Source organism: Nelumbo nucifera, chromosome 3 (genome assembly GCF_055504915.1).
Source record: "Nelumbo nucifera cultivar China Antique chromosome 3, China Antique-T2T, whole genome shotgun sequence".
NCBI lineage: Eukaryota > Viridiplantae > Streptophyta > Magnoliopsida > Proteales > Nelumbonaceae > Nelumbo > Nelumbo nucifera.
This window is the reverse complement of record NC_142651.1, coordinates 111,147,936-111,164,574: the sequence shown is the minus strand read 5'-3', so window position 1 is coordinate 111,164,574 and position 16,639 is coordinate 111,147,936. Positions and strand designations below refer to the sequence as shown.

The following is a 16,639-nucleotide window of genomic DNA, read 5'->3' as shown; positions in this document are numbered from 1 at the left end:
GACAACTGTCCTATAAAGTTAGGTCTTGAAGTCTTTTCGAGTAGCCTAACGCCCTTTAGATTTGAAAACATGTGGTTGACTCATCCGGATTTTGTGCATAAAGTAGAGGTGTGTGGAAGCAAGAGTAAAGTGGAGTTAGGTGGAAGGCAGTGAGATTCAATGAGAAGTAGAAGAGATTGCAACTAAAAATTTAAGGAGTGGAACAAGGATCATTTTGGGAGAATAGAAGCAGAAGATCGGTCTAATTGCCAAGATTGAGAAGTTGGAATGAAAAGGAAAATTAGGGGAGTTTTATTGAAGACGATATAGCCTTAAGATGGAGGTTTAAGGAGTTGGAAGTTCTACTTAGGGAAGAGATCTGTTGACGGCAAAAGTCAAGACAAAATGAATTAAGGAGATGGGAATACAAAATTGTCCCACATCTTGGAAAATGGGATAAGGCAAAAATAATTGTGGCCAAATTGGAAGTGAACGGGAAAGTGGTATCTAATCAAGAAGAGATTGATAAGACATTTGTGGATCATTTGTTGAAGATAAATAAAAAAGAAATTTTATTGCTAAAAGGAAAACCAGTACATCATAACTAGGTGACAAGATGTCACCCCCACCATATTACAGTAATCTAAGAACACCAAAAAAGAAAAAATCAACATTTCAGTATCAAAACAGATCTCAGCATTCCTATTAAGAGTTCAGAGAAGTCCAAAAATCAGCTCCAAAGTCTCTTTTCTGCAGTCCTTAAAACTCTGGAAGCAAAAACACCCAACCAATAACTGTTGAACTAATAAGGGTTCAGAGAAGTCCAAAAATCAGCTCCAAAGTTTTCTGCAGTCCTTAAAACTCTGGAAGCAAAAAGAGACTTTGGAGATCCTTCTATTTCTTTAATTCCATGTTTCCCAGCAAATAGCAAAGGGAATACATGTCCAAAGGATCTTAACTTTAACTCCACCTTGGATTCTTGGCCAACAACTGAAAATTTCAGCTGGATCAGCCAAAGGCCTCCTGTCCACCTTAAATGACTTGAAGAAATATGACCAAACAGGATATGAAAAGCTACAATGAAGCAAAATATGAGACACATCTTCCTCACCATCACAGCACACATCTACTTGGAAACTGCAGACCTCTAAATTTTAGTTTATCCTGTGTTAGAATGCAACCTCTCACAATCAACCAAGCAAATGGTTCAGCCCTTGGTGGTACAGGCTTACCCCAAACACCCCTAATTCTGATCAGTGCCGAGTACATTGACTTGACAATAAACTACCCATCCTTACACTCTTTCCATAATCTGACATCTGCAACTGAGGGACTGGTCTCCAAGGTCTGAAGTTTTGCCAGCAACTCCAAGCACTCCTCCACCTCCCAATCAAAAAGGGGTTTCCTGAGATTCGGCCTCCAAACCATAGCACCATTTACTACTTCGTAGCAATTTGAAATTGGCACTCCTTTCTTACTGAGATTATATAACCTTGGGCATAATTCAGAAAATTTCCCCACCCCCGACCAGTCATCCTCCCAAAACCTTATACTCAATGCACTTCCCACTTTCCATGTATAGAAAGGAATCATCAAGGAGTTAAAACTCATGATACCCTTCCATACACGTGTTTCACCTCCTTTGAATCCCACCCAAGGTTCATCACCCCATACTTACAAGCCACCACTCTCCTCCAAAGGGCCTCCCTTTCTTTCCAAGACCTCCAAACCCACTTCCCAAATAAAGCTTTGTTATCATTAATGAGAGGAGAGAGGTTAAATGGTTACTTGGGCTTGGAAATTCAATTTCAATGGGTAAAGAGAACCGCTAATGCCTTTGCAGATAACTTGGCAAAGCAGGGGGTGGGAAGGAGTCAATTATTTTTGGCTATTCTGTAATTTTCTATTGGGGTTCTCCGGGGGGGAGCTAAGTCATTTTATCTCCCCTGGAGTTCTTATGTAATCCTGATTATTTTTATAATATAAGTTCATGTTATAGATCAAAAAACAGCTTTGTTACCATTTGAGATCCACCTAGAAGGAATTGATTAGCCACTCTTGGGTGATGAGGCTAGTTGTTGATTGGAAAGAGACTTCAAAGAGGGAAAAATAAAGAGGGCTATCTTTTCAATGGACAAATCCAAAGCCCCAAGCAGACAGGTTTACAATGGATTTTTATCAATATTGCTAGAAGATTTTGAAAGATGATTAGTCTTGAGTTGTTGCTAGGAGGGCTCTCTTCTTGCTTAAAGACTTCACCTACTCCGGCACCTGAGGTGTTGCATTCAACAACAAAAAGTCTTCATAAAATTTGGTACTAAGTCTTCATAACAAGGCAAGTGTACATAGGATTAGAATGGTTATCAAAGTTCTTTTAGGGGTTGAAGACCTTACATGAGTGTCCTTGTGTGCTGTCTTGATTCTGAAGTAGAATTTATTTTGGGACAACTTCCCAATTGAAGTTAAAGTCTATAAAGAGAAACCCAAGCCTTTATGTTTAGAATAAAAGCTTTTCTTTTTAAGAATAACAGTGACTTCATTAATTAATGATTAAAAGAAAAATGTATTTACATGAGAAATGGAGCCCAATTTTTGGTGGAAAAACACCCAGTCCTCCTACATTAGAACATTACAACTGAGCTCAATACAATTTTTCCCTAGTCACACCCTGTTTCTAACCCAACAAAAACCGGCATTCAGGTCTTCTGCCAGCTGTCCAATCTCCCTCATGTGATTTCTGTACCGCCATCTTCCTTTTTTTTTGATAAATGTACTGTGGTCTTCCTTCACTGTTTTTTGTCATCCAATCCACTAACTTTGGATCCCCTTTCACCACAATGTTCATTCAATTCAGCCTCTTATACAATCTCAAGCCTTCCAGTGCAGCCATTCGTTCTGCTTTCAATGAATTGCCTTGTCCCTCAGAACCTGAGTACAACAACCACAACAGACCCATTTTGGTCTCTAATTACCCCTTCAAAACCTGCCATCCCTGTATTTCCTAAACAGCACCCATCGAAATTTAACTTTGAAAGATTGGGTCTAGATGGAGACCATCGCGATTGCAGCAGTGACCTTGAGGTTGATGATGCAGCTATCCAATTCTGCCCTCTACACATTTCATCCATAGAGAATGGAGTGAACGTAGTCAGGGTTTTTGACAAATGGACTATCATGATTCTAATACTCTCTATAATTTCTTCCACCTCCCATGCCTCCTCCTGGAAGATTCTTGAATTTCATTCTTCCAAAATTGCCCAAATTTTGGCCACCCTAGTACATCACAATAGAGCTTTTCCTCTCCTAGGAAATAGGCTTAAAGCTGAATTAAGCAAGCTTCTCACATCAGTTAGAGCCACCCACCTGCACACCAAAAAAGAGACATATTTTCTTCAAGTACTAGAAGCAAATGAGCAGGAGATTAACAAGTTGGTATAAAGGTTCCCCACTTGCATTACAAAGAGCAGGAGATTAACAAGTTGGTATAAAGGTTCCCAACTTGCATTACAAAGAACGCATCAATGAGGAAAAAGATCCAAGAAGAATCGTAGACCAGAATATACATACAGCTTAAAAAGTTGACTATTTGAAGAACCCGAGATAAGCTCGATTTTACTACAAAACCCTCCCTGGACCATGAAATCCCCAATCCAAAACATTTTTGTTTACACCTTCCTTAGCTAGCATGTCAAAAGGGTTATTTGCTGCCCAAGGTATGCAAATGAGTGGTTCATGACATCATGTTGGATACAAGTGATTTGATTTCTCTCAGAGTAAGTCTAAGATTCCAATGACCTTTTTCTGAAGTGAACCATCCACAGTCTGACAGTCACCTTCAATGATGAGATCAGACCAACCATGAATGTTGCACAGTCCAGCCCCTGAAGCAGTGCTTAGAATGAGCTCTCCTTCATGGTTTCGTATTGCTCCACCTATTCCTGCTGGACCCGGATTACCAAGGTAGCAACCATCAAAATTGAGTTTTAGCGTATCTGTTATTGGTCACTCCCAAGTTTTGGTGATGGTTGTCTGCTAAGTCCATAGCTTGCCACTACATTTCAGCCTCTAAGATATAGTTCATCAGATTTCTTTTATTTCTTTTCTATATATTAACCAATCTGCAACCTTTACCATTATGTTCTCCATTGAGTGTGTGCACCTCAAGATTTTTTTGGTGTTTCCCAAGGAAAAATGGTCAAGTATTTCTTATGGAACATGCAAGTCTTTCCAAAACGAAGAAGGAACTGGGACCAAATCTTTGTAGCAAAGGGGCAAGATAATAGGAGGTGCTTGATATTCTCCCCAGCTTTGAAACATAGTACACACACATGAGGAGGCTGATACCAGTTCGGTCTCCTTTGAAGCATTTCATCCATGGTGAAGATTGTGATATTCTTCTTTCACTCTCTAGAATTGTATCCTTTTTCTCTTTAACTTTTCTTTTTTAAAGTATCTCTTCCCCTCATAAATCAGATCTGCAACTCTCGTTTTCCTTCCTCTTTTTCCAAACATATTCACTCTAGTAGGACTTTTTCTCCTGGTCCTACATCTCCCTAAAGGCCATAAACCAATGCCCTGCTATCTGGGGTCTTGGGAGGGGTTGACTGGATACAGACCTAACCTTTGGCCTTTTTTGGCACAAAATGGCCATTCTCATAGATGTCCATGACAGCAATGACTAATTAAAAATGAAAGAAGTATGTGTCCTAAGCAGTAAACAGAACATTCACTAAGGTCAAAACCCCCAAGATAATGATACTACAGTGAACCCTGAACCGTAATCAGGAAAATCCCAACATAGTTCTTCATTTTCCTAGTGTACTTCAATCTACTTTTGTGTGCGTTCAACTTTTTAACCCAAAAAATGTTTTTGACTTTATGTTCTGTTATCTTCAAGTATGAATTGCGTATTTTACTAGGAGGGCCACATTAGTTTCCTTTCATGAGCACACATAAAAATGTCATCAACGATTCTTTAAAGATATTAAGATACCCACTACTAACTTTAACTTCACCAACTGGTTTTCATGTCCTGGATCTAATCTTTCCAGATCTGAAATCTTTCAGTTTTGGATCCCTCCTAATGAATTAAATCAATTTTTATTTCAGTGAGTGCCCTCTAGAGAATCCAGGGCTTTGTAGGACTTGAATGGCCTTTAAATAAAATAACAATGTGTTCTATCAACACATATGGGCTATAAGCTATCAACACAAACAAGCATGATACATAATTGTCTATAACCTATCATCACACACAGGTAAGAAGTTTATAAACTACATTGCACATTCATTACATCAAAAATTACCAATTAAAGAAAAACCCATTACATCAAAAGGAGGTCTTTTACAGTACCTAGTATGAATTTATACATACTCAAAACTAAAATGCCATGACTGCATTTGTGGTTTGTAAATAACCAAGATTCAGTTCAGTTATAGATTGTAAATCATGATATCATATCTTTCAAAAATGCAAACAAAAAAAAAACATAGGTTAATATATCAAGTATAAAGATTAAGAAAAACACAATTGCAACATTGTGCACTATGAAGATTAGGCAGCCTACCTCCATTAAATGGCTATAAGCAGTATCCTTAAGCAGAGCAAGAATATCTTTCACTACAGTACTTTCTATGGTGTCCCCTTCCATAAAAGTTTTCTCAGGACAGCCAAGAAGAACTGGAATTACATGCATTAATTCTTGGTCCTCTCCTGTTAATAGCTTTAAAGCAGTCTGCACAAAACAGTTCTGACTTAGATCACTAGATCACTCAGTTCACATAAGATTACATTTTCATTTAAAACATAGAAACATCTTCACAAGAATAACCACATGGCATAAGCTGCCATGTAAACTGGTCACAGAGCTCAAAAAACCCACACACCCGATGACTTCACAGAAACCAAGACCATGTCAAGAGGCCTAAGCAAGAACAGCAACATCATAATGCCACATACTCTGCCCCAACCACCAAAAATAAGTAAATGAACAAACAAATCAAATCAAACAGACAAAACACAAGCATAAACTCCACCTGTCCAAGCCCTCACCCAGAAGGAAAAACTCAACTGAATTCACATTAAGCTCAAATATACACAAATCCTGTCCCACCATGGTGCTCTACCAAGAGCCATGTTTTTTGTAAAATTACAAGTCCTTAAATGATTTTCTACAACTTCAGACCACTATTACCCGAAAAAAAAAAACACTTCACACCCCATGTTCTTTGGCCTCCCCTTGCTCCTTTAGAGCCTTTGTATAAATTCACTCACTGGTGAAATTATTAGTCATCATGGTGCTCTACCAAGAGCCATGTTTTTTGTAAAATTATAAGTCCTTAAATGATTTTCTACAACTTCAGACCACTATTACCCGAAAAAAAAAAAAAAAAAAAAAAAAAAAACACTTCACACCCCATGTTCTTTGGCCTCCCCTTGCTCCTTTAGAGCTTTTGTATAAATTCACTCACTGGTAGTGAAATTATTAGTCATCTATGCTTCATCCAGAAGGGAGAAAGAAAAGAATAAAGACCCAGCTAATCACTTGGAAAGACAGAGGCAGTTGGTGTGGTGGATCTCAAACCTTAAAGTTTGAGTTGCAGTTTCACCGCTTCAGACTTCATTGAGAGCTAATTATTTCTTGTTGTTCGTTCAATGTAGTTGGCTGATATGTTAACAGTCGGCGGCCTATGTTCTGATGTAGTTTCGGCAAGAAACAGAAGAAAGAAAAGAGAAAAAAGAATATAAGAAAATAGCAACTACAGTAACTAATTTACTGCACTATTTCTCCACACTCCCCCTCAAGTTGGAAATAGATATTGGTCATTCCCAACTTGCATAAGTCTGTCTCTAGCTTGTTCTTTGTAACTGTTAAGGTGAAGAGGTCAGCAAGCTGCATATCAGAGGCAACATAGGGAAGGCACACTTCTTGAGAGGCAACTCTTTCTCTAATAAAATGCCAGTCTACCTCAATATGTTTGGTCCTATCATGCTGTTTTGGATCATGAGCGATATTAATAGCGGACTGGTAATCACTATACAGCATCAGGGGCCTTTCATATTCAATCTCTAACTCCTCAAGTAGGGATCTTAGCCATAACACTTCAACCACACCATTACCATTGATCTATACTCTGCTTCAGCACTAGAGCGGGCAACTACATCTTGTTTCTTACTCCTCCAAGAAACAAGGGCACAATAACTTGAAGTAGATCTCCTACCGTCAACACATCCAGCCCAGTCTACATTAGTATACACCTCTATCTTCATGTGACCATTATTCTTGAAGAATATACCTCTGCCTAGACACCTCTTCAAATAGACAAGCATCCGCTTGACTATAAGGAGATGGGATGTTCCGGGAGACTACATATACTAACTAACAACACTAACAACATAAGAAATATCAGGACGTGTTAGGCATAGGTAGAGAATCTTTCAACCAATCGTCGATACATTCCTTTATCATGTGACTCGCCTCCTTCTGCATTTATCTTATGATTTGGCTCAATTGGTGTGTTTGTTGGCTTAACTCCCAATTTTTCAGTTTCCTTTAGGAGATCAAGGACATATTTCCTCTAGGATATGAAGATACCATGCTTAGACCTTAGTTACTTCAATTCCTAAGAAATATCGCAAATCACCCAGATCCTTCACCTCAAACTCCTTACTAAGTAACTTCTTCAGAGAATTAATCTCATCATTGTTACTGCCTATCACTACAATATCATCAACATACACGGCCAGAAAAGTTAAGGTTGAACATGTTTTCTTGATAAAGAGAGTGTGGTCAAATTGAGCCTACACATAACCAAATTTCTCCAAGGCAAGTTTGAACTTGTCAATCCATGCCCTTGAAGACTACCTCAAACCATACAAAGCCATCTTCAATCAACAAACTTTCTTTCCAATATCCCCAGCATAGAAACCTTAAGGCAACTCCATATATACCTCTTCTTGTAGACCACCATTCAGGAAAGCATTTTTAACATCCATCTAGAACAACGGCCATGAGAAGTTTGCAGCAAGTGACAACAACACTCTAATAGTGTTCATTTTGGTGACTGGTGCAAAGGTTTCCACATAATCAATACCATAAGTTTGTATGTATCCCTTAGCAACCAGTCGGGCCTTGTACCTTTCAATTGAACCATCTACATTGTACTTCACTGTAAATACCCATCTACAACCAATAGGTTTCTTCCCTCTCGGCTGACCCACCAACTCCCAAGTATCATTTTTTATAAGGGCATCCATCTCAACTTTCATTGCTTTCTTCCACTCAGGTACTACCAAGGCTTCCTATACTTTCCAAGAATAGGTATAGCAGCAATAGTCACCAAAATGGGCTTATATGAAGGTGAAAGGTGGTCATAAGAAAAAAAACTAGGGGACGCAATGGGCAATAGATGAGGTGCAGTGTTGTTTCCCTTTGCGTATTGCAATAGGAAAGTCAAGGTCATTGAAGGAGGCTGAATTTCAGTGGTGGTAGTGGGCATGTCATATGTAGTAATTGTGATACCTAGATGTAGTGTCGTAGAGGAGACTAGAAGTGGCCTAGACTACACACTATCGGAACCAATTTGCCTCCACCATCATCTATGAAACACCCTCAACTCTCTACACTTTTGGCAATCCCCATCACTACACTCCCCTTCAGTGACAAGAATTGACAATGAGCCTTCCTGATCAAAGACGTCCTATTCACCACTCTCCCCTTGAGATGAAATCCTAGAGTAATAAGGAACATCCTCAAAGAAGGTAACATCCATAGACACAAAACAAGTACTAGAGACTGTATCATAACAACAATAGCCCTTTTGATTTTGTGCATACCCGAGAAAACTACACTTGGCTACCTTAGGATCAAATTTAGAATGGTTAGGTCCAAGGATTTGAACAAAGCAAGTGCATCGAAAGGTCTTAAGGGGAATAGAAAATTGGTCCTTATCAGGATACAGCAGGTTAAAAGGAGCTTTCATGTCTAAAACCCGTGAAGGAACCCTATTGATAAGGTAAACAGCTATGTGGATGGCATCACCCCATGAGCATATAGGAACATTAGCATTTATCATGATGCTCCTAGCAACTTCCAAAATGTGCCTATTCTTTCTCTTATCTACTTCATTTTGTTGAGGTGTGTGAGGACAGATACTCTAATGAATAACCCCATACTAAGGAAGATATGAAGCCAAGGGTTTTGCAAAATACTCATGGGCATTATCAGATCTAATATTTCTGATTTTGATGCCAAAATGGGTCAAAATCATCTAGTGGAATGCACGGGACAGAGTAGGTACCTTATCTCGGGAACACATAAGGTAAACCCATGAAACCAAGAGTAATCATCAACAAATAATAGGAAATATATGTATTCCACCATTGCAATAATGTGGTATGGCCCCTAAACATCGATATGCACAATTTCTAAATGAGGAATGCTTCTTTTTTTACTCAAGGAATAGGTTAATCTACAATGCTTTGCAAGTTCACAACTCTCATACCTCAAATTGGACACTTGAACTGACTCAAAACAAAGTAGGAAAAAGACTCTTCAAAGACCCAAAAGATAAATGACCCAACCGATTATACCAAAGCATAATCTATCTCACAAACTTAGACACAAAAGACCTTCTAACTTCTTTATTCCTCATAGGTGGATACTCTAGCAAGTAGATTCCATTTGTCTCACGCCCAGTCTCAATCACCTTCTTTGTTGCCAAATCTTGGAAAACACACCAATCAAAGAAAAAGGTTACTAAGCAATTTTGATTTTTTTGTAATACTACTAATTGAAAGCATATTGGTGCTAAGTCTAAGGACATGTAGGATTGCGGACAAAGAGATGGAATCAGACATTCTGATATATCCCTTGCCAGAAATAGGTACAAGGGATCCATCAGCAATAGAAACTTTATCTCTACCACTAGAGGATAAGGAGTAAGAGGTAAACATAAAGGAGAAACTAGTTATATGGTCTGAAGCACATGAATCAACAATCCAAAAAAGACTAATATTACTTAGGGCTGAAGCATTATAGGCAGTAAGCCTGAGCGTGAGCAAAAGCCAAGGTGGTAGTGGTAGTGGATAGGGGTGCAAGTCAAACGGGTTGGGTCGGGTTTATGGTCAACCCAAGCCCAAATCTGAAATTTTGGCTTAAGTCTCAAGCCTGAGGTAAGACACGATCTTTCCAACCCACATTGTAATTTGATGCACTCGCGTTGGGCTCAGGTTGGTCAATGAAACCTCTCTAAAATTATACATGTAAGTATGTGTTTATGCAAATATGTATACATATATGTATTTTTCTTTGGTAAAACATGAATGTATATATGTAAATAAGCATACGTATATGTATGTATGTATGCAAAATTTTACATATATACATATTGGGTTGGGTTCAAGCTACCTATGGACTACGGCTAAGCCCGGCCCAAAAAAATAAAAAAGCCAAAATTCTTGGGCCCGAGCCTAGACCGAGGACCAAAAATCCAAGCCCAACCCGTGTCAAATTTCGAGTTGGGTCGGCTCAGATTCGGGTTGGGCCTTACCCAAGTTGCCATGTTGCACCCCTAGTAGTGGATTTCAAGGTAGAAGATGTACAATTATTGGAGACAGTTACATTAGCACTCCCCTTCTTACTCTTAAGTCTTGCTGGAACAAGATAGGGCTACAGCTTCCAACAAGTGTCCCTAGTGCGCTTTGGCTTCTTACAATAGTAACAAATTATCTCCCTCTTCTCTTCCCTTTTTATATCCCTCTCCTTATCACCAACAGGCTTCGGTTTCACTACTGCCAATGCTGATTCCATGGGTGGAATCTATAACATGACTTTCCTTCTACTCTCTTCACTATGTACTAGTTAATAAGCCTAAGACAAGGTGACATTGTCCCTAGTAAGTAGTTGTTGCCTCACAATGTCATAATTTGAATTCAGCTCAGCAAGAAATTAAACACTCTATTTGTCTCAACCAACTTCTTGTATGTTGTTGCATCCTTTTGGCTTTCCCACTCAATGGTCTCCAAATGATCAATTTCATGCCACAAGGATTTCAATGTGGAGAAATAAACAAATACAGGTTTCTCTCCCACTATTTAAGATTGTTCACTTCACTTTTCAGCTCATAGGCCCTAGCAACATTCTAGGGCTGTGAGTATGTTTCCTCCATATTCTCCCAAATTTCCTTAAAAGTTTTCACCCATAAGAATTTTCTACTAATATGGAGCTGTATAGAGTTCCACAGCCAGGTCATCACTAGATAATTTTCCTGAACTCATTTATCATAAGCTTCCCCCTTCTTCCAATAGCCATCATGGCTGATTGGGCCCATTCCAGGTAAGTTGTGCCATCAAACTTAACAGTGGTAATCTGAAAAGAATTGTCTGACATATTTCTAGGCCCCATGGATCCTTCTCCAAATGTCTTTGCTTTGTTCCCAATGGCCTACATGTTAATCAGACCACAAAAACTCACAGCTATCTAACAAAGAGGCTGAAAAAGGTTTCTGTACAGAAACCCAGTGACAATTACAGCTCTGAAATAATCTTTCAGCAACCTAGTATCAGTACCAATAGAAGAAAAAATAAACAAGATTCTATAACCCAAAGACTGATCTGTTTCTAGAGAAAAAACCTAGAACCAGCCCTAGAGAAAACCAGAAAATCCGGCCGTTCCTCCCGAAAGAATCCAATCACCTTCTACAAGCTGTCGATCTCTGAATGTCGTTCCAACGTCCCAAGGAAGGCTTAAACCCTTAAACTTCTATCCAATCCCAAATCTCTGAATCTTCCTGGTTGTTGGTGATCTCCAAAATTACACAGGTCTTGGGCAGCAACAGACTTCTCCAAAAACCTCCAAGAATCAAGCATACCAAGCTGAAAATTCCAGCCTTAATTTAACCTCATGTAGTTGGTTGGGAGAACCCTACATGAGCCCTAAACTTGGCTCTGATACCAAGTTGGCTGATCTGTTCACAGTCGGCCTGTGTTCTGATGTAGTTTCAGCAAGAAACAAAAGAAAGAAAAGAGAAAAATAATAGAAGAAAGCAGGGGAGAAGAGAAGAGAAGAGAAGAGAAGAAGAAAGGCGCAGCTAATCATTCTGCCGCTCACTCTCTCAATTAGTATTTATATGTTTCTAATATAAAAATTAGTACAAAGACATAAATACCCCCGCCATACAAGTAACTCTAACAGCAACTAAAAGACATTATAAAAAACTAACAGCAATTAATAAAAGAAAACAGCAATTACAGTAACTAATTTACTGCACTATTTCACCACAATATGGTGCTACTACATGTACATGTTTTCTGCATGATTGTCACTCATTAACCATGTAAATGTAATGCTTCTTGTAATATAGGGGTTGTCCCCATTTTTTGATTTAGTAATACATACATTGATCATATTTATCAAAACAAGTTAAATTTGCAGACTATATAGGTACTTTTCAATCTAAAGCTTTTCAACTTCAATTACTCCACTGACTACCTTACATGATTTTAGGACTTATACACAGGTCCCCAATGAGTTAAGTCAAGTTCCAATTTTTAAACTCTCTCCAAAAGAAAATTAATTGCTCAATCTTTACAACATCTATACAAAGAACCTGAAGACTGGAGTTCTAAGTAGGTTTCAAGAGAGAAATGAGGCCCACTTTGTCACAGGGCTTTGTGGAGGTGACAAGGTGGAGGAAAGCCCAGAAAGTGAAGGCTAAAGATTTTATGTTTGAAGAAATAAGAAACAAAAGGTGTTTGGAGGTGGAAGGTTTGGAGATAATTGAATGGCTGAAGGATTTTTTGCAAGAAGCAGAAACAAAAGGAAAACAGACATGCTGAAGGGAAAATAACACAAAGTCTAGCAGGAGATACGTGGTGGAAAGTAAACAGAATGCAAAAGGTTTATTCATATCTCTTTCAGAGTTCTTTGACAATGAAAGGAAACAAATAGTCTGCTTCCCTGATGGAAAAAACAGTCAAGGATGGCGAGGAGTGACTGAGATCATGACTGGCTTTATAGATTGAAGGAACCCAGAGACGAAAGAGATGGAGTAATAGTCAGGGTGATTGGGTTGTCATTCCACCTGTAGAAACATGATGTAGCAGTCTCCATGCCTTGTTATGTGGAGCTCGTCTGGTGGGGGAGTTTTTGGGGAGATTTGACATCTGCTGCTTTGGTTAGTGATGGTGCATGATCTAGATACTCCTAGCTGGAAGACGATCTGAACTCCAGTTACGCGGCGAGCTGAACCAAGCTGCAAAATAGTAGATCAGAGAACCCGGGGTGGCTAACCCGGCGAGGTCGCTCCGATGCTTAAGTCAGTACTATACTGTGGATGCAAGCTGAATACTTGAGTGCTTGAATGCTAGTCAGTAAATAATCACGCGTACCTCTCTTTTTTCTCCTCCCCCTGGGTCTTTGGGGCTGGTGCCTTTATATAGGCATTGTTCAGTGTGGGCCTCACGCACCGCATCCAATATTTCCGAGAGATCATGCCTAACCGGTCCAAAATCCTTGGAGGTAAACATCATGCACGTTGACCACCCTCCAGAACGTTCGGTACGTGGGCCAACTTCCAAGAATCGTGGGAGTGTCGGGATAAGCATGCCGAATTTGTCAGCGAGCACGTCTCGCAGGTCGGCACCTAGACCTCAGTCAGGCTGACCCGCCCTCGAGGGAGGTCGCTCCTTGCGTCGAGGTCACTTCGGCCAGTGACGAGGTGCTGCAAGTTGGCCCTGAACGAGGTGCTTCTAGCCGACCTGAATTGTGGTCAAGATCGCCAAGTTGGAGGTGAAAGCAGGTCGCCAGGTCTGGGCGAAGAGAACCACAATCTGGGCCTCCAAGTCATTGCTTAGGTGGTGTCTATGTGTCAACTAGTTGTTCCAAGATGCCATGTGTCATGATGTCATTGGAGGGCCAAATCCGCCCTCATCAATTGCCCCCCACTCCCGAGCTAAGTGTAGCTCGGCGAAGGGAGGAGATTGCTCCTTTTGACCCAAGATGACTGATTCGATTAGTTCATAGTCGCAAACGTTGGTCAGATCGGAATAGTTCGAGTGTTTGCTGCCTTACGCAAGACCTCATTGTCTTGATTCTTGGGGCACGAGAGAGAACCCATCCTCTCAAGGAGAGGTGCAGCAGGTACCCCGAGGACATCTACCTTATTAGGGATGCAACCATCAAGGGGTTCTACAATCCGACCATTACCTCGAGAGCGAAGCTTACCATGCTGTCCTCAAGGGAGGGTTCTAACTGCATGACTGCTTTATTAGGTCGCTCCACCTAAGTAGACTTCAACGCAGTGTCACTCGAACTGGTTCTCAAAAGAGTAGCCAATGAGTTCGACGCGGAGCCTAAAACCGAGGTAGAGGTCGATTGTTAAGAAATCAACCAGGTTTGTGTTTGTCATGATGCCGAACTGGTAGGCCGAATAGGTGTTGTATTTTGTCCTCCACTCCATTGCGTAAAAGTTTTCTAAGTGTGGATTACCCCGAGGTGCCAAACTGTATGCACATCAATGAGGCTAAACGCGAACTGTTTTTTTTATTTTGCCCATGCCGAAGAGGCGACTAGGTATATGCCCGAGCTGACGTGGATAAGTGTGGATTACTAACGAAGTGTCGGGCTGGCGAGCTAGGCTCTAATAGGAATAACCCGATCTCAATGTAAGCCGAAGTGAACAAACATTGTAGGGTATGTGCCCGTCCTACCTGTGCACAAGCTACTTTTTTATTTGCCCATGCCGAAGAGGCGATTGGGTCTCATGTGGTGCCGAGGTCTTTTATCAGCTCAGCACCTTAGCCCTTGGGCTCTGGGAGCGACTCGCGGTCTACTCTCCTTATCCTTATTTAGCCGACGTGTGACCTGACCTTTCCGCCTAAGCGGGTGGCCATTCTGTAGTAACTTCTCATATGGCTGCTTCTACGTCATCCTGTGGGATTATCTTCTTTGGTGAGTGCTTGCGAGACCACAACGTACATGTTCTGCCCCCCTTGCGAGGGCATAATGATGTTGTCGGTGTGAGTCGGCAGTTCAGAGCCACGGCTGCACTGCATCAGCCTCGTTAGTGACGTTGGTCATCCACTCCTACGAGAAGTCACTGGGAGCTCGACCTACAGGGGCAGCACTACTGACATTAGGTCACCAGCTTGCGCGGGAGCCTTGGAAGGCTCGACTTGCAAGGGCATCCATGCAGTCCGTTGGTTGCCAACTCTCGCGGAAGCCACGAAGAGCTCATCTTGTAGAGGTGACCTCGCGAAATAAGGCTGATGAGGCCTCGTCCTAACTGACTGTTGTTGAGAATGTTCTATTGTTGCCTACATCGGGCTTCTCCCATGCTCAGATCTGGAAACTAATGCTTCATCTCATAGAACTACTACACTTCAATCCCGACGGGAACCACTAATGGCTCTACCGCGGGGAGAGGGGCGTTCACATACAGTAGCAGTGTATTTATCTAGGGCACTGGGGATGTTGAGCCTAGCCTAAACTTGTCTGCTTGTCACAGGGGAGTTCTCCAAGTTCATCATAGATGTTTTTTCCCCCCAGTAATCGGTATTCGTTCTGGGTGTTGATGCTGCTCAAAAGTGCCTTTGAGTTTATAAAAAATGGAAATTAGAAAGTGAGAACTTTAGTTTCTAAAAGGTGAGATCTTAGCTTTCTGAAAGAAGAGGACTTAGCCTTTTAGAAGGTGAGAACTTAGCTTCTTGTAGTGTTTCCCACAGACGGCGCCAATTGATAGTGCACGATCTAGATACTCCTAGCTGGAAGATGATCCGAACTCCAGTTGCACGGCGAGCCGGACCAAGCTGCAAAATAATAGATCAGAGAACCCAGGGTGGCTAACCCGGCAAGGTCGCTCCGATGCTTAAGTCAGTACTATACTGTGGATGCGAGCTGAATACTTGAGTGCTTGAATGCTCGTGAGTAAATAATCACGCGTACCTCTCTTTTTTCTCCTCCCCCCGAGTCTTTGGGGCCGGTGCCTTTATATAGGCATTGTTCAATGTGAGCCCCACGCACCGCATCCGAGATTTCCGAGAGGTCGTGCCTAACCGGTCCAAAATCCTTGGAGGTAAACATCATGCACGTTGACCACCCTCCAGAACGTTCGGTACGTGGGCCAACTTCCAAGAATCGTGGGAGTGTCGGGATATGCATGCCGAATTTGTCAACGAGCACGTCTCACAGGTCACCACCTGGACCTCAGTTAGGCCGGCACGCCCTCGAGGAAGGTCGCTCCTTGCGTCGAGATCACTTCGGCCAATGACGAGGTGTTGTAGGTTGGCCCTGGACGAGGTACTTCTAGCCGACCTGAGTTGTAGTCGAGGTCACCAAGTTGGTGGTGAAGGCAAGTTGCTAGGTTTGGACGAAGAGAAAACACGATCTGAGACTCCAAGTCATTGCTTAAGTGGTGTCTATGTGTCAACTAGCTGTTCCAAGATGCCATGTGTCATGATGTCATTGGAGGGCCAAATCCGCCCTCATCAGTTAGCTTCCTCCATTGAAGCTTCTCTGTGGTTAGACGTCAAACAGGAAGATGTACAAGTGGAAGAACAGACCCTGCATGGCTGCCTAGGATTGGAGGATCAGAAGATGGAAAGTTTCATTAAAATAGCCAAGCAAAACTTCGACTATCCAAAAGATATGGGCAGTGAGGA

General features: G+C 41.3%; 1 protein-coding gene across 3 annotated transcripts in view; it reads right to left on the bottom strand.

Moving 5' to 3' along the window:
• Positions 1-16,639, bottom strand: part of PUM23 (pumilio 23) — an 88,968-nt gene that overhangs the window by 55,551 nt on the left and 16,778 nt on the right. For all 3 annotated transcript variants that reach the window (XM_010272773.3, XM_088900543.1, XM_088900544.1), the window contains one exon: positions 5,547-5,714. In XM_010272773.3, coding sequence (XP_010271075.1) covers positions 5,547-5,714 — 168 coding nt within the window. The remainder of the gene's footprint in view (positions 1-5,546; positions 5,715-16,639) is intronic.